The sequence below is a fragment of the Lissotriton helveticus genome, chromosome 5_1 (assembly GCF_964261635.1).
Source record: "Lissotriton helveticus chromosome 5_1, aLisHel1.1, whole genome shotgun sequence".
Lineage (NCBI taxonomy): Eukaryota > Metazoa > Chordata > Amphibia > Caudata > Salamandridae > Lissotriton > Lissotriton helveticus.
The window spans coordinates 887,906,239-887,929,131 of record NC_136065.1 but is presented as its reverse complement, the minus strand read 5'-3'; the positions used below and the strand labels follow the sequence as shown (position 1 = coordinate 887,929,131).

General features: G+C 44.1%; 1 protein-coding gene across 1 annotated transcript; it reads left to right on the top strand.

Annotated features, from left to right (window-relative positions):
* The first annotated feature begins 5,955 nt into the window (after window positions 1-5,955).
* On the top strand, window positions 5,956-12,181 carry LOC144752567 (zinc finger BED domain-containing protein 6-like). The gene is made up of 2 exons (XM_078640455.1): window positions 5,956-6,184; window positions 8,434-12,181. Exon 2 carries the CDS (start codon window positions 8,597-8,599, stop codon window positions 12,179-12,181), a length of 3,585 nt encoding a protein of 1,194 aa, XP_078496581.1. The 5' UTR covers window positions 5,956-6,184; window positions 8,434-8,596.
* Window positions 12,182-22,893: the final 10,712 nt, after the last annotated feature.

The following is a 22,893-nucleotide window of genomic DNA, read 5'->3' as shown; positions in this document are numbered from 1 at the left end:
CAATGATGTCACCTGTGTTACCTCAGATTAGGAAGCAGATTGAGATTCTTTCTTGTTGGTTTGTGTCATGTTTTTGATGATGCTTGGTATCAACATTTGCATGATAGAGGAATTGTATTTTGTAAAATAGTGATGTTTCAGTAGTGAAATTGAATGCTTGTACATAGGACGAACGCTCTGTTACTTAAATGTTATTTAAAAAATGATTTTGGGGCAAATGAATGGGTTTTACATTTTTGAGAAGGAATTATTAGTGTCTGCATGATTAAATAAATATATTTGAACTTTTCACAATGATGTCACCTGTGATACCTCAGATTAGGAAGCAGATTGAGATTCTTTCTTGTTGGTTTGTGTCATGTTTTTTGATAATGCTTGGTATCAACATTTGTAAGTTAGAGGAATTGTATTTTGTAAAATAGTGATGTTTCAGTAGTGAAATTGAATGCTTGTACATAGGACGAGCGCTGTGTTTCTTAAATGTTATTGGAAAAACGATTTTGGGGCAAATGAATAGCTTTTACATTTTTGAGAAGGAATAAATAGTGTCTGCAAGATTAAATAGATATATTTGAACCTTTCACAATCATGTCACCTGTGTTTCCTCAGATTAGGAAGTAGATTGTGCAGGTGAGGTGAGGCATGTCCAGGGGTGCAGAGGAGGTGAGGCCTGTATCCAAGAGTGCAGTGGAGAGGACTCACCTCCTCTGACACTTGGACAAGCCTCACGTCCTCCGTGCCCCCTGGATAGGCCTCAATCTATTGGGTATAATAGATGGTAACAGGGTGCAGATGAGGTGAGGCCTGTCCAGGGGTGTAGATGAGGTGAGGCCTGTCCAGGGGTGCAGATGAGGTGAGGCTTGTCCACGGGTGCAGAGGAGATGAGGCCTGTGTTCAAGAGTGTAGTGGGAGAGAGCCCTGTCCAGGGGTGCAAGGGAGGTGAGGCCTGTGTCTAAGAGTGCAGTGGGGGAGAGGCTTCATGAAGTCCATTCCACTGCCCTCTTAGACACAGGCCTCAACACCTCTGCTCCCCAGGACAGGCCTGACCTCATCTGTACTCCTGGTCAGGTCTCACCTCATCTGCATCCTGTTACCATCTATTATACCCAATAGATTGAGGCCTGTCCAGGGGGCACGGAGGAGGTGAGGCTTGTCTAAGGGTCAGAGGAGGTGAGTCCTGTCCACAGCACTCTTGGACACAGGACTTACCTCCTCTGCACCTCTGGACAGGCCTAACCTCATTTTTAATCATGCAGATACTATCTAATCCTTGTCAATAATGTAAAACCAATTCATGTGCCCGAAATCTTTTTTTAAATAACATTTACAAAACAGAGCACAGGTCATATGTATAAGCATTTCATTACACTACTGAAACCTCACTCATTTAGAAAATACAATTCCTTTATGCACCAACATTTCTTTACCAAGCATTATCAACAATGTATTAGTCTCTATTATATTCTCTTCCTGACTTTATTTTTCCACCTGTCCCCTTCTAACACCCTCTCTCTGACGTATTCCTTTTTACATCCTGACTCTGTGTTACACTCTCTCTTTGACTTACTTTCTCTTACACCCTGTCTCTAATTTATTCCCTCTCTCTCTTTTTTACAGCAATTTGTAAGTCATACTTTCTCTTACATCCTCTTCCTGATTTACTCCTTCTTAAAACCTTTCTCTTTGTAACATTCTCTCCCAGACTTACTCCCTATTACACCTTTTGTCTGTTTTACACCCTCTCTCCCTCCTTCTGACTTTTTTATTCTCTTCCTCTCTTTGTGTTACACCCTCTGTCTGACTTACTCCTTGTTACATCCTCTCTCTGACTTACTTCCTCTTACACCCTCTCTCAAACTTACTCTCTCTCTCTCCCTTTTACAGCCTCTCTCTGGTTTAGTCTCTTTTACATCCTCTCCCCTTCTAACACCCTCTCTCTGTCTTACATCCTCTTACACCCTTTCCCTGTCTTCCACCCTGTTACACCCTTTTTCTGACTTATTCCCTTTCTCCCTTTATTTGACTTACTCCCTCTCCCTATTACATCCTTTCTCTGTCTTACAACATATTATACACTCTGTCTGTCTTACTCCTTCTCTATGTTTTACTCCCTCTACCTGTTTCTTTGTCTGACTCTCTCTGTCTCTTTGTGTTACTCCCTCTGGCTCTTTTTCTCTGTCTTACTCCTAGTTACATAGTTGCTGTGGTATAAACTTAGATATGTTGTAAACTAGTGTTTATATCGCTTGCTTATTGTCATTGCTTTGTTGTTTGGTAATAGTGGTCTATAATGTGTTATTGTTTTTGTTTACCACAGATTGAAATCAAGATTTCAATAGTAAGGAAATATGCCCTCAAGGCAGAGGAGAAGGAAAGATGACAAGCGGAAAAAATCAAAAACAGCAACGGAATTAAAGCACTCCCCTATAACAAATACTTCAAAAAACAGCAAAAAAGCTCCTGGTAAGACAACTAAGTCTTTTTTTCGGAACATATGTAGATCAAAAAAAAATGTTAATGGAAATGTGAATATACAGAAGGAGAGAGCAAATTTGAAAAAGAAGGAGAGGCCCCCCAAAAATGTTAATACTGGAGCAGGAGAGAACAGTATGTATAGGAATAGAAGGCAAAACCAATTTAGGGACATTGGTAGACGAATGTTTCGCAATAGGGTAGTTTTAAATTTGTTAAAAAATATTAAGAAAGGTAAACAGAGAGCTGCTTTTTTCAAGATAAAGAAAAGTGTAGAGAAGATTGTTGATCAGGCTTTTGAAGTTAAGAAAAAATTATTTATTTTAGTAATCAATAGAATTAGGATACTTAACAAGGCAATTGATGTTTTCAAATCAAACAGTAGATGCAAAAGAATAATTAATCGGACTAATTTTTGTAAAGTTTTTTCTGGAGAATGGATGCATAGTTCAAGTTGTAAGCCATTTTTTAATGAGGAGAGTTACTTCCAGGAGAATATTTTGGTGCATCGAGTTGATACCAGTGGTCGAGCATATGAGGTGAAAGACGGTTGTCCGATTGAAAAAGAGAAACTTGTGTCTAGAGATGCAGAGGAGGTGTTAGCTGATGAAGTTTTAGGGAGACGTACTAAGGGTCCTGTGTACACTTGGAAGTGTAGTAGTATTTGTAGTGTGCAACAGGATTCAATCGATTTGCTTCGTAATTTCTTACGGACATATAGTAAGAAAAGTCTAAAACAGAAAATGAAGATGTTGCAAGACTTAGATCCTTGCAGAGTAAGAGAAAACACAGGTTTGCATGGGCATTCTGGCTTGTCTTTCTAGAAAAGTATGTCTGAGTGTTTTTCATCATTTTAGGATGTTAGCAGTGCATCATACTAAAATGAGGAAATTAGTGAGAATGTTGTATCATGCAAAAAGTCCAGCACTTAAGCTTAAACAGTTAAACAGTGCTCTTTTGCATGGAACTGAGTTAGATGTGAAGAACATTTGTGAAGAAATTGAGTTAAGTTACTTTGGTGAAAAAGAGGATAGTGTAGAAATTGACACAGTAATAGAAGATAATGTTGAAGACAATGTACAGATTTCAAGTACAGAAAAGTTTGACCAGGAAATTTCCAAGTTTAAGGTGAAATCAAGAGAAAGGCCAAATTTTAGTTGTGTGTGTTGTCGAAGAACTCATTATAAGCATCAGACTAGATTAGTTGATTTATATGTAAAAAGCGAAAAGGTAAATAATAATGAGTGGAAGGATTTTGCAACTTATTTGTTGGTAGAAAATTGTTTTGATTTGGGTTCCCATCAATGTATTTGTAAATATTGTTATAATAAATTAAATGAAAACAGAATGCCTGCTAGAGCTGTTCATAATAATCTGGAGTTGGTAGACATTCCTTCTGAATTGATGGATTTAAATACCTATGAGTCTATTCTGATTCAATGTGTGCATCCTTTTCAGGCTATTGTTCGCATGGAGCCTAAGATAGGGAAATTGCCTCCTTCAGATTTACAGAGAGGATTAAAAGGAAGAGTTGTTTATTTGCCTCTAGATTTCAAGAAAAATATTGATACAATTGGTGTAGAAAAAGTGGAAGAGGAACCTCTGGTTATTCTAGTTAATGGGGTTCCGACAAAGAGTAAGAAAATCTGGCAAGATTTAGTGGATGTTAGGAAAGTCAAAAAGGCAACGTTGTATTTGGTCAAAAACAGTGAGTACTACAAACATGTATGTGTTGGAGCAGAGGAAACAGTTGCAGAAGAAGACAGTTATTGTTCAGCCGGCCAAATTGAAAAAGTTGATGTGTCTAGAAGTGAAGAAATATATGAACATTATACTGTTCATCCTTTGCATTCCAAAGAAGTAATGGGGAACGCAATTGACTTGTTTCAAATGAAAGCAGCAAAAGGAAGTCCCATTAGTGTATGGGAAGAAAGTTTGGAAGCTCGTTGTTTTCCACAGTTATTTCCAACAGGTCATGGTGGACGATATGACGATCGACCACTTCAAATTCCTGCATCTGAATACCGGACTTTAAGATTATATGCTGAAGATCCAAGGTTTCGTCAATGCATTCCGTATTTGTTTCATCTACTGTATGAAAGTGACTTGTCTGGGCTTTCTTATGCAGTGAACCATATACTGAAAAGTGGACCACATCTGCAAAATGTTTAGGCGAGGGACTTTATGGAGAAAGTCAATCTGCAAGACAGTATTTTGGAATCTCAGCTAATCAATCTCATGGCATGTCAACGTGGTACAAACGGGTATTGGTTCCGTCGTCATGGGGAATTGAAATGTATGCTAAGAAACTTAGGAACTCCTACATGGTTCCTCACTCTTAGCTGTGCTGAGTATGCATGGGACGACTTACTTCAATTTCTACAAGAGGCCAACGCAAACATAAAAAATATAGAATTCAAAACACCTGAAGAACTGTGTTCTTTGGATCCAGTGAATGTATGCAGATATTTCAATCATAGATTTGAAGCTATGGTGTCTTTTATTACCAACAAAAAAATCCTCCCCTTGGAGAGATTTTGGATTTCTTTTGGAGAAAGGAGTATCAAGCGAGAGGTGCTCCTCATATACATATGTTGTTGTGGATTAAAGATGCACCCAAATTTGGAACAGATTCGGATGACACAGTGATGAGCTTCATTGAAGAGTATTCAACATGTGCTGTTCCGAAAACTACCGAAGAAAACAGTTTAAGGCAACAAGTTTTACGCTTTCAATCCCATCGTTGTGGAAAGTACTGTCGTCGAAAATTCAGAAACAAGGACAAGTTCTACACAAAATGTGTTTCGGGTTTCCACGACCAGTGATTTCTAAAGGAAGAGTAAATAATTTGATGTCTTCTCTGCGACATACTGTGATGAGGAAATCACCAAAAAATACATACAATTTAAAAAGAAACGAAGAGTCCAAGTACATCAATGACTACAACCCAGTGATTTTGACCATGTGGAATGCTAACATGGATATTCAGTTTGTTGTTGACAACTCAGTTCAGTTCATTTAGTCTTTATTAACCCTGGGCGAAGAACTACGCTCCGTTCGCGGAGCTTGCGGAGTTTCGGCAGCTCCGCGTTCCGCGGAGAACGCGTAGCTGTCGATAACTCCGCGATCCGGTGCGTAGCGTAGTTCTCGCGCGCTGAATAACATTATCGCGTGCGCGGCAATGGCTTACCTTCGTTCTGCGTTCGTTTTTTCCTGGTCGCTTGTGCCACCATGTTTGGAAACACTCTCGCACAGTCCCGTGCGACTGTGCGAACGCGATAACGTCATTTTGATGCGAGATAGCGTCATAAGGATGCGCGAGGATGCTTTTTGGTAAGATCGAGTTGCCGAACACGCAGAAACTGCATTCTTGCACAGAATAACTCGCGAGCATGTTAAAACCATAATAAATTACCATTTTGGTTAGGAAAAAAAAGCAAAAAACCTTAAAGTTGTACCTTTGGCTTTATTTTTAGGGGGGAAGGACCCCTCTTTTTGTTTCTACTCTTGTTTTGCAGAGTAAGGAGGAAGGGCTCTTGAGTTTACAACTTCCTGTTCCTGTCCACCAGGCTCCTCCCAGTGCTTTGTCCATGTGGTGCTCACTTTCCTTTGGATTTTGAGCTGGAAGGATCACTTTCTGTCTGTGTTGGCTGCATTACTGATTTACCTTGGATTTAATGAGGACTTTTTGAATTGGAATTCTCTTTTTCAAGTAAGTTTGTGTAATGTATGAGTGATGTAGACTTGTGCTTGTTTGATTTGATTTTTTTTTTAACAACAGTATTCAATCCTGGAATGAAATTATTGATGGAGGCCTGTACTTTCATGAGGTCCCAAATTGTAATTTTTTTCTAACATTGCATTTTGTGGAATTTAAAATGTTTCTAATTTTTAAGCCAATATCTGACCCTAGTACCCCATGTAGTTAGTGTGTAGGCATGCATGAGTTCATTGTATTAACTTTCTGTGGTTGGCCTGGCCATGTGTTGGCGGCCATTTAATGTTTCCAGCCACTTTGCTCTTGCCATAGGCCTCCAACCTTGTGGCCTACTCTGGCAGTAGGCCATAGGTACTACTCATAGGGTCATGAAAGTTAATCAACTGTTTTTGTGGTGTACCCTTAATGTGAAAATCATGGATGGCTTGGATTGATATAGAAAATCTTATTTTTATGTGTGGGGTATTTCTGGTTTTGGGTGTGTTTAAACTTTAAATACTCTGTCAATTTCTGCCATTAGGTAACCCTAGGAATACAGCTTGGGTAGTTTTGGTAACTTCGCACCATGTGAGCACGTGAACTTACATTTTTTGTCTTGTTCGCGCACTCAATGTACTTGCTCGGGAACGCGAACACGACTTTTTATTCCGTTCGCGCTGCCGAACATGCCGATTTAGCATTCTCGCGGACAATATGTCCCGAGTTGCATAAAAGTTTCTCAAAAATGTTGCAGGTCTTTCTTGTGCACCTAAAAATTCCTCATTTATGTTATGTTCTCATTTTGGTAGTAGTTTTCTCTTTTTGGAGCATGGACCACTTCCATTTTCTCTCCTCTGTTATTTTTTTTTTTTTTTTTGGGGTGGGGTGACCAATTTGGGCGGTGGTGTGGTGTGTACATTTTCTGAAGCAAAGCATTGTCCCTTTGCCATAGGCATTATTGTCTGTCTTCTCTTTCTTGTCATGTTGTTGTTGGTGGCCAGGCCATGTGGTGGCGGCCATTTTGTGTATGCTTCCTTTGTGATTTATTTTGCCATGTTGTTGTTGGTGGCCAGGCCATGTGGTGGAGGCCATTTTGTAAAGTTGTCCATGTTGTTGTTGGTGGCCAGGCCCTATGGTGGTGATCTTTTTGTGTATGCTTCCTTTGTGATTTATTTTGCCATGTTGTTGTTGGTGGCCAGGCCATGTGGTGGAGGCCATTTTGTATATACATCCTTTGTGATTTTGCCATGTTGTTGTTGGTGGCCAGGCCATGTGGTGGCGGCCATTTTGTGTATGCTTCCTTTGTGATATATTTTGCCATGTTGTTGTTGGTGGCCAGGCCATGTGGTGGAGGCCATTTTGTGTATACATCCTTTGTGATTTTGCCATGTTGTTGTTGGTGGCCAGGCCCTATGTCGGCGGCCATTTTGTGTGTCCTTCCTTTGTGCTTTTGCCATAGGCATAGGCCTCCAACCTTGTGGCCTACTCTGGCAGTAGGCCATAGGTACTACTCATAGGGTCATGAAAGTTAATCAACTGTTTTTGTGGTGTACCCTTAATGTGAAAATCATGGATGGCTTGGATTGATATAGAAAATCTTATTTTTATGTGTGGGGTATTTCTGGTTTTGGGTGTGTTTAAACTTTAAATACTCTGTCAATTTCTGCCATTAGGTAACCCTAGGAATACAGCTTGGGTAGTTTTGGTAACTTCGCACCATGTGAGCACGTGAACTTACATTTTTTGTCGTGTTCGCGCACTCAATGTACTTGCTCGGGAACGCGAACACGACTTTTTATTCCGTTCGCGCTGCCGAACATGCCGATTTAGCATTCTCGCGGACAATATGTCCCGAGTTGCATAAAAGTTTCTCAAAAATGTTGCAGGTCTTTCTTGTGCACCCAAAAAAACAGAATTTGTCATTTGGTTGTTGTTTTGGGAGCCTGGGCAGGGGTTTCTTTGTATGTGTTTTTGCGGTGTTATGTTTACAACCTCTGTCTTAGCCATGGGCTATTTATTCCTTGCACATTAACCTGTCATGTGCAGCAGGCATCCTCGTTTTTCTGTCCATATTGGTATCTATAGGCCTGCTTGACTTTATTGGTTCTTTCTGGACTTCATGTGGCCTTTGAGCTGTGGTGCTGCTGGACTGGTATTATTAGTCTTCTGTTTTGTCTTTTATACATTGACCTGTGTGTCTTTCAATTGTTCATGTTGCCTTACTGCTTGTTTGACTGATGTTGTTCTGCCTTCTTTACTTGTAGGTGCACAAAAAAGACTGAGGAGGTGCTGGTTGTTTTTTCATCCATCGCTCGTTCTACCGCCAGACGGACGTCCTTCAGTTGTACGCCACGTGTGGTGTGTGACTCATCTGACCAGACATCTCTGCAATTTGTGCTGCTGTGAGCTGACTGACATCAGAAGAAGATGGGCCCTAAGAAAGCTACCAGGTCCTCCACCACAAAGAAAGTTGCTGCGAAGAAGGAACAGCAGAAGGAAGTGTCACTTAAGTCTGGTATGGACCCCAAAACCTTTTTTGGCACCCCAAAAGGTACGCCTGCAGCAGCGGGGTCTGGGGTGCAAGCTGGGACCAGCACATCTGCATTAGTGGGGGCAAGCCAGCATCCCAGGGCCAAGCACATGATGAGGGTCGAAGAGGTAGCCAGCCTTCTGCTTGCGAGCAGTGATACTGAGCCAGAACTAAACTTATCGCTGTCTCAAAGTAGTACACAATCCACGCAAGATGGAAGTGCTCAACAACCACCGCCAGCAGTAGATGTTCAACAACCACAACCACCGCCCGCAATAGGAGTTGTTCACCCACAACCACAACCACTTCCCGCAACAGTTGTTGAACAACCACAACCACCGCCCGCAACAGTTGTTGTTGAAAAACCCCAGCCCGCAATAGTACTTCCTCAAGAACAACAACCACCATCTCCGCACCAAATAGTAGTAGTTGTTCCTCCCGAAGTCGGGGCAGTTCAGGAAGTAGAGCCTCCTTCCGAGCAAGAAGAAGAGGAAGCCACTTCTGTAGGTGATCTATTTCCTTTGAATTCACCAAGGGAAAGGAGGGTTAGTGCATCGAGTTCTTCGCAAAGCATCCCTTCCGATGACCTTGATACGGATTGGCAGCCACAACTATCTGCGCATTCAAAGGAGAGACATCCCAAGAAGACCATGCTAGGAAAAAGGAAGTTTCCAGGCAGGCTTGAACTTATGGAGGTCGATGTAGGTGAGCAGGATACTGCTGGTGATAAAGACGGGTCTGACACTGTCATCATCACAAGCGTTATTCCTGGTGCAGAGGATGTAGAGACAAACATTTTCACCCTATCCAGAAATGCTGCAATGACTGATGAGCAGGTACCACGCATAACTCCTACACACTCAACACCCACAGTAACACCAGCTCCAATTTTTTCAACAGCGAAGGCCCGGCAGCATCCGACATCCAGCAGAAGCGCCACTTCAACAGAAGGAGGTAGTGGCAGTACTAGGACTGAGCTGTCCCATAGTGAAATTCCACAATCCTCCAGTCCATCCGGCATTGGCAGTGGGTCCTCCTCTTCCTATGGCAGGAGACAAAAGTTTACCTCCCCAGTGTGGGACTTCTTTACGGTTCACCCAGTTCAGGAGAACATTGCTGTATGCACCATTTGTCATGCCAATGTTAGTCGTGGTAAGCTTGGTACAAACTATGGGACTGGAGGCCAAACGACCCATTTGAAAAAAACACACGTGATCAGGTGGGAGAACCACCTTGCAAGCTTAAAAAATGTTAGCACTCGTGTTGGTGGGGATACAGTGGTACAAGGTCCACTCATGGTTGATCAGGAGGTAGAAGAAGAGGGAGACGATGACCTTCTATCTAGGAGTGGTACACAATCGACCCCTGTCGCCAGCACTGGAGTGGTAAAGACCACATCCTCCGCATCTGCAACTTCTCAGTGGCACCAGAGTCAGCTGGAAACACCAAGGAGTGCAAAGTCTGCGATGCAAGGTGGTCCGTCTAGCACAACTCAAAGACATGCAAAGCAGCTTACCATTCCTAGCATGTTAAGGCAGGAGGGAAAGTACGAGCGGAACCACCCAGTAGCACGTTTATACAATGCCAAACTTGCGAAAATGTTAGCACTGGACCTTCTCCCATTTTCATTTGTTGAGGCTGTTGGATTTCTGGAATTAGTGGCAACCCTCTGCCCAAAATGGAACGTTCCCAGTCGCTACTATTTTGCCCGAGTGGCTGTTCCAGCACTACACCACGATGTGCTGGAATTGATTGGGAAAGCCTTACAACAGAGTGTTGTCCATTGTATCCACCTGACAACAGACATGTGGAGCAGTTGCGATGCTACAGATTTCATGTGCATCACCGCACACTGGATCTCTTTTGCAGGTGTTAAAGACAAGTTAACTTCAGGCCTCCGTGACGTTGCTGGAATTTTTAATGATACGCGCAGACATGCAACTATAGCCATGTTTGGTATGGACAAAAGTCATACTGCTGAAAACATTTTGTCTGACTTTAATGACAAGGTCTTTGAATGGCTGAAACCAAGAGGCCTTAAGATTGGTTTTGTTTCCACCGACAATGGCAGTAATGTAGTGAAGGCAATGAGAGAAGGACATTATTTCAGGGTACCCTGTTTGGCACACTGCATAAACTTAGTCGTGCAAGACTTTCTGAAAAATGAAGCCAAAGTCAGCAACATAATGGCCATCTGCAGAAGAATATGCACGCACTTTAACCATTCTTTCAAAGGACGGAAGCTGCTACGGGTCATTCAGCAAGAGCATAGGTTGCCAGTCAAAGCACTGATACAGGAGGTCCCAACACGTTGGAACTCAACTTATTTCATGCTTGAGCGTCTCTTTGAGCAGTACATCCCACTGAATGCTTATGTCATGTCAAGAAGATTAGGGGATCCTACTGTTAATCTTAAAGCCCTGACCATTGAGATGTGGCAGTGGGACCTCATTAAATGCATCACAGAGATGCTACAACCCTTTGAGGTCTTCACACGTGCAGTTAGCAGGGAGGACTGTACTATGGGCCAAGCCATCCCATTGTTGTACATGCTTGAGCAACAGGTGAAGGAGGTCTGTGAAACATACGAAGGTGACGAACAAAAAGTTGATGCATATACCTTAGCCAAGGGCTTAGTCAACCGCTTGTGTGAAAATGTAAGGCTCAACAATATTGTGTCAGGTGAACATTACATAACTGCAACTATCTTGGATCCACGGTACAAATTATTTGTCAGCAGTAACGAAGTAATTCCATTTTCAGATGAGGATGTTGACAAGTACAAAACTTCCATAGCTGCGGAAGCTAATGAGTTAGAAACTGAACGGCTGTTACTTAAAGGCCTGCCACTGCCAGCCCAGGCCAGTCCAAGTACTCCTGACGCAAGTTCTTCACAGCGTGAGAGCAGTGCGTCTGCTTTCCAGCAGGCACCAACAGTACCAAAAGCAGCACCTACACGATCTGATTCAGCAGACCCAACCAAAAGCATAACTGCTTTTTTTCTACAGAAAGGGATGGGTAAGTCCGTTGCTGTTGCAAAGGGAAAAGAGGACCAGCAAAGCCGAGCACCAATGAACATTGAGCGGATGGTTCAGGCCTATCTGGATGACACAACAGAGGTGTTCATGGAGCAAAGCCCATTGGTCTATTGGTATGAAAGAAGGAGACAGTGGCCAGTGCTGAGCAGGCTGGCGATAAAGTATCTGGCTTGTCCTGTAGCCAGTGTCTCCTCTGAGCGGGTTTTCAGTGCTGCTGGTGCCATTGTCACATCGAAAAGGACTAGTCTCTCCCCCAAAAGCGTGGAGCGGCTGACAATGATAAAAATGAATCAACGCTTCATACCACCAGACTATCAAGTACGTGAATCACCGCCGGATGAAGAAAGCGAGTGTGAAGAAGACGTCCTCACTACTGGGTTACATGACCTACTTCTGTCTGAACGCGCAGAGTTTGAGGACGAGCTCCTCTTCCCTGACAACTAGGACAGGTATGTTAAAGGAATGATGCAATGCATTGCATAGGATTGTTTAGCCGACTCTGAGCAAATGTGCATGGAATTAAAGTATACTAGTAGTAACTTCAGACTCACGTGATGGGCAATTTTCCCATGTTATTTAATAATATAAATTATTTATGCACTTGTGACCCTACTACTACAGGTGCAGTCAGTACTTAATTTATCGTTCGTAGTGCATGTTCATGTTGCACAACGTACATTATTTGGTGAAACAGTCCCCCCTCCACCCCCCCAACAAACACAAATGAACTTCAAATGTTTTCTTGTGAAAATAATATCTTTGTTTTATTTTTATATTTTAATAATGATAATAGAAAAATAAAATATATAACAAATGTAACCCCCTGACCCAGAGCTGTCCCTACCCTCCCCTAACCCCAACCAAATTTCAACCCAAATGTACACCCCAACTCCCACATCCCACCCACCAACAAAAGGATTAAAAAAGGGGCAAAAAACAGGGTCCATTTCAAAGCCGGCGGGCTTTCAGGTGTTTGTCCACCAGTATCTTGACACGCTCCTCTAGACCGTCCTCCTGCTTCTTCCGCTCCTCCTCCAACTTCGCTACCCGGCGGAGAATCTTTGCTTTGAAATCACGGCACCTACACTTGCATGCATGTTGTTGTTGTTGTTGTTGTGGGGGGGCCGCCGAAGATGTAACAATGCGGCGGCGGGCGGCTGCCTGACCACGGCGACGTAGTCCTGCAGGCTTGGGGCCCGGGGCATTGGAAGAGGCAGCAGCTGCTGCCGCCGCCTCCTCCTCCTCCTCCTCGGCCTGATCCACCAGCCGGCGGTAGGCCTCTACAATTGCCTGCAGTTTCCGCTGCCGGGCCCGGACTGCCAACTCCTTCCTGGTTGGTTTTTGGGAAGGAGTAACTATAAAGAAAGAAACAGAATTGTTAATCCAAACTCCCCGCAAATCAAGAACACAACATTGATTCAACACATAGTGGGCGGCACAGTAGCACTAGCAAGCAAGCTGAGTACCAGAAATTGTGTTGCGTCTATCTTGAACATTCTACAGCCTCTATTAATTTTTCGGACTTTTTGTCACGGCTTTATGCCTGCCCTATTAGCATGGGTGTACTTCAACGGTCACACACATTAGAACGAACACCTGTCTTTTACATATCTCCTTTTGTTCCGGGAAGGCGGGAACACTCTCAAAGTAACATTAATTAACAGGGGGCAGCTAGTAGCACATGTCTAGTAAAGACTATAATACTTTATACCGCGCAACAAACCTTATTTGGTTTGTGTTTCACCAGCAACGACCCATGCACCCAGTCGTCCCCTCCTTCCCTTGCCTTTGGGTTTGCCCAAAACACCGCTGCTGCTGAGACTATCCACTAACCACCGGTATTGGGTGTGTCTCCCAACCACGCTGGCAGCTGTGTTTTCCCCTTTACATGCTTTAACAACAACCCATGCATCCGACTGCTATCAGGCACTTGCATTACTGTAGTGGTAATGCTTAGCATGCTAATGACAAGTAAAGGTAACATCATATATTTTCCAGTAGAGTACAGTGAGAAAGTTTTCCCCTCCCACCAAGTAATGCAGATCACTATTGAATGTAACTTACCATCGCCCGCCGCTGTTGGCTCCCCCCCCACTGCTGCTGGTGTAGGTGCCTCTGTTCCTCCTGTCCCCGCCGGGAGCGCTGAAGCTGCGCCGCTGTCCCCGTCGGCACTGGTCGATGGTAAGGGTTCTGCACCTATAACAATAAGTACGCCTTTTTAGATGGATGCACAGCCCCCTTTGTACTTGTTCACCAAGAATGGAGTTCTTCAAAACAGTTAAGTCCAACGTACGTAATCAGTATGAGTCCACATTGCATAGTACAGCAGAGTCACTACACATATTATTAGCATTCATTGTTATGGTATGGTACCCAAGCTCATCTCATCTGTCCTGCTACTCTAGTCCTTGGAAATTGGAAGTGAACTATGTAACCTTTGTACATCAATGTATCCAGTTTTGCGCATGTGTTAACTCGCAGCTTGTTGCGCAGTACGAGAAGACGCTCTGGGGAAACACATCATTGTTCAATGCATACACCTGAAGAGGTGGGAAAGTAAAAGGGCCCGTATTTAAGTTTTCTATGTGGATTGTGGGATAGAGTTTGCTTACAGGTTACAACTTCTTTTTAGCATGGCTGCATAAAACTGGCATAAATGTATTTAATACTGTCTAACGTGCACCACTTTTGTCATTATTTTTCGGCAGGTGAGAAGATTGCCTTCTACGAAGCGGACATTTCCATAGCTTACAAAAAAAGAGGAATATCTGACCAGTATACGTTGGTGAGAGGTCTCCGATAGTTGCCACATTTCCCTATTGTGCACTAGTAGCTGTACAAATGTTGATTACTTTATTATGCCTGTTTTAACTCTGGATTTTTTCTGGTGGGCCCTTCAACGTATTGGACGGAAGCACTTAAAAACATTGATGTTACTTACTTACTTCTAACAAAATAAAGCTTTTGAATGACCACTTTGACTCTGAAGTTTATTTTCAGTGTCTGTTGTCTTAGAGACTCACACGAGTGAGTGAGCAAAAGGGGGTTTCTTAGGTAACGGTTTGTGTCCTAAAAGCATTCGGCATCTTGGTATTGGGGTTCAGGAGTGTGATTTGAACAATAGACCAATGACTCAGGCCATATAGGCTGACGTTCAGTGAATTGTGCGTTCCTCAGAGTTCTGTGACTGAGGTGTAAGTAAGGTCCAACCTGCCTATCAGTACCAACAACATCCAATTTTCGTGTGCATAGTTACATAGTTGTGTAATATGTATATAACTCCATAGGAGATAGAAGAATACCCACAAGACTAGTAGTGGTATACTAACGTTTACAAAAATACTAGACAAACATCATTCTGGATGCCTACTTGGTTGCTGTCAATTGACAAAGCACTGCAGACACATTACAGAGGAAAAAACAAGCACTGTTGGACTTACTGGGGACAGCAGCAGGATCCTCAGTAGAGGAGCTCTGTGTAACTGGTGGTTCACCCGCCGACTCGGTCCCTGTATTCTGCTTGCCCCTGGGTTCTGTGGTTCATGTAAAAATTAAAATAATAAACAAAGATAAAAACATTGAGTGATGTGAAACATAGACATCATTGCAAATCACACTGCTACAGTGGAACAGAGCCGGAGGCAACAAATCCATGCCAGGGGCCGCAACGCAAATATGTATCCATCCTTAGAGTATTATTAAATTAAGGATATCTATTGGTGCGGTGGCCCCTGAAGTTTGGTGCCCCTGTGCAGTTGCACAGCTTGCACATGCCCCCTAGAGCCGGCCCTGGCTGAGGTAAGAAGAACAAAGTAACGTTAGCATTCTTTGCAAGAAAAGGATTCCATTCATGCAGAAGAGAAGGCCGTGAAAAAAATGCTACAATATGCAAACAACGTACAATTATCCATCCACCGCTATTTCACTGACGGACAAAGGAAGGACAAGACTCTATTAATAGCATTAACTAACTTCAGTTCTCAGCAATAAAGAAAATCTCACATCAATAAACAGCAACAGCTAGCGCCAAGTTGAAACAACACGCAAGAGCCAGTGAAGAAGAAGAACACTGTCATACAATGACAGTAGATATACCGGAATACATCGCAAATGTAACTAGGGGCAACAGTCATCGCGTTACTTATTCAGCCAATATTTACAAAGATACAATAACAATATTTATACAACTATATATATATATATGTATATATATATATATATATATATATATAATCTATATGTATATAAATATATATATATATATATATATATATATATATATATATATATATATATATATATACACACTTTATTTTTGGGGTAGCCACTCACCAAGACCCACAACCTCCACACCAAGCAGGTCCAACAGGTCCTGCTCCCGGTCCAAAATGTCGGCCCAGCGGTGGGACAGCTGATGGTGGGTACGCCGGATACCGGAGCAGCGGAAGACTGCACGGCGCACCTTCGCCCACCGCCGGAGACGCTCTTCAATGCGCTGGTATCCGGAGCCGGGCCTGCCGCCTGCTGCCAAAGTCAAGGGGAGGTGACGTTGGATAAAAAAGACCAGGGCGGCCACCTCCTCCTCCCCAAAAAGTTGGCGGGGCGTCACTCCTGCCGGGCGCATTCTGCCGCAAGGCAGCCTGGTTTTTTTAGGCACAGCCGCCTTGCCCTTTGAGCCGCCGATTCTGCTGGCACCCTTCACCATGGTTCTGGGTGGAGGGGAGAAGGAAAGTTGAAGACAAAAAGGTTAGGGGAAGAAAGAAGAAAGATAAAAGAAGGAAGTAATATAAAACAAGAGAAAAGTTGCAAAAAAAGTGGTAAAAGTAAAAATAAAATGAGAAATATAAACCTAGGCACAGACAGAAATAGGTAAGAAGTAAAGAAAGTTAGAAAAACTGAGGGAAAAGACCAGGATGGAAGAGATAGGAGTGAGATGCTGAAGTAGGCCCAAAACCATAGCCAGAGTGTGAAATCGAAGATGGCTCTGCCCGTCGCGACCGCCGCGGTAAGTTCGCGCGATATTTGACGCGATCACGCACTTTGGCAGTGCGAACGAGAAGATGAGTTCCCGAACATGTCTAACACAACGCGAACACGTTACTTGTGACCCGGAACCGGAAATAAGGGAACGCAAGCGGGCGGGACAAACCTCATTGAGTAACTTAGCGCGCTAGCTATTGCGAGCATGCAGGCAGCGCCCCGAACACGCGCACCGCGCTCCCGAAGACAAAAAACGGCGCGCGAACGGGTCTAGCAAGCTACTACGCATGTCCGCGGAGCTACACGTAGCTCGCGGAGTGCAAGTGCGTCTTCGCGTAGCTTCGCGGAGTGCGGCTACGCGAACTACGCCCAGGGTTAGTCTTTATTTCGAATAAAATTCATAAAAGACCACAGAATAAAAACATTTTCAACATATCAACATTTTTACATTTTACAGTGGAACCCCAGGTATAAAAAAATTTGCCATCAGGCAATATACAAACATTGAAAGACAAGTTAATCAAAAAAGGGTTACAAATTCTTTGCGCAAATCAGCCACATCCACCCCAAAAATTTAGCAACACAGATCACAGATTTTTCAGTACGCATGTCACGTAATTTCAACAGGGCTGTACAATTCCCATCACAATTTAAGGTTTTACAAATTGGTCTCAACCATTTTAGTCGGGGCAATCGATATGCTGGGCAAGCAAAAAACAGATGACCAATAGTTTCAACCTGGTCAGGACAATAAGGGCATTTAATGCTTGAGTTCTTTGCCCACTTTGCAGTAAAGGAATTGATCGGCAAAGTGCCCACCCGAAACTGATGATACAACTTACGGTCAAGGGTTTTGCATATCAAATCCCAATAGGGCTCAAGGGACGGTATTATCTTGTGTGTTAAAAACAGACCCGTTAGGCTATTTTCTGATGAGAGGGAGACCAGTGCAGATTTCTTTGCAGCCCAAAATAGCTCTTTAAATTCCGCTTTAGAAGGGAACCCAGAACATTCGGGATGTAGCCATAATTCAGGGAGGCCCATAGAATACAAAATGTGTTTGACCTCCCGCAACCAAGGAATTTTCTGGGCACCCCACAATGATCTAATCTCGCCCAGTTCGTGAGCGAAAAGACTAAGCTCTTGGGTCGTCCAGAGGCGTCGCCAAAGAGCAACAAGACGATACTGTGCCATCTCATCCAGGGGTCTGCAGCCTAAGTCCAAAAGCAATGGTTTTATGGGTGTCGATTGAGGTAGCCCCACTAAGTTCCGAAAGAACCTGTTCTGTGCTATGGTTAGTGCTGACAAGCCTTTGTAGCCCCATATGTCCGCGCCATACAGGGTAGCTGCATTAACCTTGGCCTCATAGATTTTTAACGCAGGTGTAATGCGTTTGGTCAAGGTTTTTTTCTGTTCCTTCAGCAAGCATCCTGTGAGGCGAACAAATTTAAGAATTAAAACCTCCAACTGGGGGTTCCAAGTAAGTTGATGGTCAAGGGTCACGCCCAAATAGGTCATGACTTTGACCTGTTCGATTGGGACACCTCCTAATAAAAATGAACTTTTGATTTGTTTATTTTTGTTAAAAACCATAAATTTAGTTTTTTCGGCATTAATCTGAAGGTCATTTTCTGTGCAAAATTTTGCAAATCTATTTAGAGCTGCTTGTAAGCCACTCCGGGTCTTAGAGAGGAGCAGGGTATCATCGGCGAATATTAACATGGGGTACTTTGATCCCCCCAGGGTGGGAGCGTCTGTTTGTGTTTCGCTAAAGAAAGCAACCACCCGATTAATAAACAGTAGAAACAGGGTAGGGGCCAGCACGCAACCCTGCCGAACCCCCCGTTCGACAGGGAAGCTAGCGGTCACCTGACCCTGCTTCCCCCATCTTACACGGGCAAAGTTATCCTCATGTAAGCGCCTAACCAGCTCTAATAGTTCAGGTGGAAGGCCCATGAGTCTAAGGGCATCCCAAAGTTTAGACCTGGGAACCAAGTCGAATACAGACCTAAGATCGACAAAGGCGGCGTAAATGACACCTCCACCCAAAAAGACCACCTTCCAATACAGCATGGTTAGACGAAACACCTGATCTAGGGTGATGGTGCCTGATCTGAACCCTGCTTGCATGGGGGAGAGTATATTGTTCTGCTCAATCCACCCCTGTATTATAGCTAGGGCCATTCTTGATACCACTTTCTGTATGGTATCAATCAGGCTAATGGGGCGATAGTTTTTCGGTGAAGATCGATCCCCTTTCTTGTAGACTGGAAGTATTTCAGCCCCTTTCCAGGATTGTGGGACCCTTGCCCCTGCTGCAATAGAATTTGCTAAAGTTGTTATGTAAGGGACCCACAGTTCTAAATTCAGTTTAAAAAGGTCTGCTGGTACTGCATCTATACCTGGGGCTTTCCCAGACTGGATTAAGCCTAAGGCGTGTTCAGTATCCGAGGTACAAAAGGTAAGCCTATCCCCATAAATTACTGGTATGGTCCCTACTACGGACTCACCTGCCAGCTGGACAATATTAGGATCTTGAAATTGAGAGGAAAAAAATTCCACCCAATTAGCAGCGGAAACATGATTTTCAGGTGTAAGTGAATCGGAGCCCCTGCCCCATCTGACTAACTCCCAAAACTGAATTTGGTTGGACGACTCACAGGCTTTAAGAAGTTCAAGCCAGTACGAATCATCCCATTCCCTTTTAGCTTCCCAAATGATATGTTTGTAGGCCTGTCTCGCTATCCTAATGTCTGGAGTGTTTCTAGATTTAACAGCAGCAATTAAAATGCTGTGGGCTTCTCTACAATTTTTGTTATACCAACCTTTGGGTTGCTTCACTTTCTGTTTTCTACATGGCCTAGTGAGCAGTTCCCTAATGGCCACAAAACATGCCTCGTGGAGATCAACAATAATGGGCTTTGCCTTGTCATTAGGTGGTAATGCACTCATCTTATCTCTAGTATCTAGGACCAGTTCTTCTATTTGACAGACAAGCTCCTGATCAGCTATGACCCTCGACCATTTGACCCGTCTTCTGTTGTCACTCAAGACTAGGTCTGATGTGATACAGGCTGTTTCTGCCAGGGGGAGCCCTAGACCCGGGACCTTAAGTACAAGTGAAAGTGGATTGTGGTCGCTCTCTGGCCTTGTTTCTATTGCCATATCCACTACGGTATCCCTGGAGTCAATGTTGACCAATATGTAGTCGATGCGACTTGCACTAGACCCATTATTAAATGTTGGTTTGCCCGCCTTGTCAGATAGGCTACGGCCGTTTACCGCCCGGAACCCCCATTCCAGGCAGAGTCCAAGCCAGTGGAGAGCAGCCTCCGTACCCCTGACTCCCTTAGTTATTGCTAGCGGGGGAATATTCCAGATAATATCATCATCCATCCCTACGTCCTCAACAAAGTTCAGGATGGGTTCGAATGAGCAGTTCAGGTCACCGGCCACTAAAACGAGCTGGTCACTTTTGTGCTCATTTAGGAGGTCTTCCAAGTCATTAAGGATAGGTTGCTTTTTACCACCCTGACAACCTCGGGCATAAATATTAATTAGAACAATATCCTTACAATTCTCCTTGCTTAAGGATAAACAAAGGAGATCAGGGTTCTTCACCAGGATTTCCCTAACGCTGAAACCAAGTAAGTTTTTTATCCATATGGTTAAACCACCCGAAGCCCTACCCCTAGGGCCCTGCAATGCAGGTTTATAAAAATTTAAGAAGCCTTCTCTATACAGGGGATCAACTGACCAGGTTTCCTGGAAAGCGATGATATCATGTGTAGTAATGTAATCAACCCAATCATCGTTATCCAGGCGACCCCTTAAACCTGCTATGTTCCAAGAGGCCATTTTAATTTCATTAACTGGATTACTAGGGCCAGGAGTCTCAGATTGTCCCAGAACTCTTAACTCAGCCGGAACTGAATTATAAACAATGTCCAGTGTTAATCGTGGGCCTGAAGGCGACATGGAACAAGCCATACTGGGTAGTGCCTGCGGGGGCGGAATGAGATCTACTGGATGTTTTAAAGCATCCACCCCCCCAAGTCAATCGACCTCATCCAAGCAGCCAAACATATTTGATGTAGGAACACCTTGCCACCTGGTTCTCTGTATAAGCCCACCATTCCCAATTCCTCTGTGCATGGGCTTTTGGATTGTCGTCCAAGACCCTCCCATTCCAAGCTGCCGTCGAGGAGGATAGAAAAAAGTGAGAGGTCTAACAACGACTGAATGGTCGTCTTCACAAGGGGCTCATAAACAAAGATGCTGTGCTGTGTGGGGGTCAGCAAATGACACCACTATACAGTCACCAGTAATGGATTTGCGAGTGGGTCCAACCCATGGTACTCTTCGCACCATTAAAACCTGACTTCTTTGGTGACTAGGTAGCTGTCTATTCTTGTTTAGCCAATGAGTGACCTTATTTTTAAGAGACCAAAGGTTCTCTTTTGTTTGTGGGTCAAGAGTAGGTACACCAGCTAATACGATAACATATGGACTGGCCTCTGGTGGTAGATCGATGTAACCACCACGAAAATTCGGTCGGCTAGATTCTAAGGATGGCAAATTCTTATTAGTCAATTGGTTAGGCTGTTGTACAACAGATTGAGGCCTGGGTTTAAAACGTGCTACATTTCGTTGAGAACTAGTTTGAGCCCTAGCATTAGATAGTGTTGTATTTTTGGAAGGGCAAGCTTGTTGTCTGGGTTTGGGTGGTAATGAATCCTGGGACGGGAGACAGACGCTAGGGGATTAGAAGTAGTAATAGTGCTATCCCCAACTATTGTGCGAGGTTTTGGTACAGGTTTAGGTCTTGGGGGTAGGGGGGCCGGGGGATCTGACTCTAATGGCTGGGAAATTGAACCCTCACCCTGTGAGAGCCTAGCTTCCATTTGCTTAAGACTAAAGCTAGCCAATGTGACTATAGTCCTATCCATTTCTAGCAAATGGTTTTCCATTCTGGAAAGTCTAAGTTCCAGGGGGGTAAGTAGCTTTTTAAGTGTGTCCCAAACAGTTTGTAAGAATTCCTCGTCCCCCCTCCTATCCCCCTCTCCCACACTCAATCTACCCTCATTTGGCCCTTCCTTATTTTTGTCTTGGAAAATTACCACCGGGGGATCAAACTCAACACCACTTGGAACAAGTCTGATGTCACTGCCTAGTGAAGCTGTGATGGTTTTATCTTTTACTTCCCCAAACCCAAGTGTGCCTAATGGTCGTCGACTATTAAAAAACTGGGATCTCGCAATTTTAGCCTTTTTGCGAGCAAAAATAGACCTAGCCAGACTTTTTTTCCGCTGTAGGGCAACCTTTCTAGCATTAACAGCAATCTTGGGCATAACAATTTTTACTGTAGAGCTTGTCCCAGCCACATAAGTAGGTGGTACAGGCTCCTCCATAGAGGTTAGAATAGATTCCTTAGCTTGCTCGGGAGGAAAAGTGGGTGGCGGGTGGTGTATATCAGCCACTGCAAGCAGGGGACAAGGACCAGATATACGCTCGGGGGTTAGTGCTAAGGCCAGCTTTCCTAGGGATGATTTCTTGGAAAAAGCAATATCTAGAGACAATTTACGCGCAGCGTCTAATTCTAGGGAAACCCTGTGCTGCATTTTATTGATTTCCGCATCGATGGCCAAATTGGTCTTCGTGAGGAAGTCATCCAGGGTCCCACTGGGTTTATTAAGGCCTTTGGCAGTTTTGCTACGACTGCCCCGTGAACACATCATAAAAACAACAGGGAACAAGGGCACAAAGGAATTAACGCAAGTACAAACAAAGTTAATATAAAAACCCAAGGGATATGGCCCAGCCCAGACCTCTCAGACCTCGAACGGCCTCAAACGGCCCGCTCTTAGCCCGGTCTTTGCCCCGGGCTGCGTCCCGTGCTGCGGGAAACAAACACTGTTTATAGTAGTTGGTAAAGGGCGGGGGCGGAGCTACAGGGAGAGCGGACCGGAAGGTGGGCTCGGTCTCGCAGGGACACCTGGGTCAGGTAGTCCCTGCACGCTCGCAGCCCTGTAGCCTTGCTGGTCCCACAGTCCAATCCAAAGTGCCCCCACGACAACAGGCAGAGTCGGCACAAGTCCCAAGACGAAGCGGCACCCGCGGCGCGGGTGCTGCGAGCTTCTTCAACAAGGGCAGCAGGTGAGCGCGAGTCCAACAGA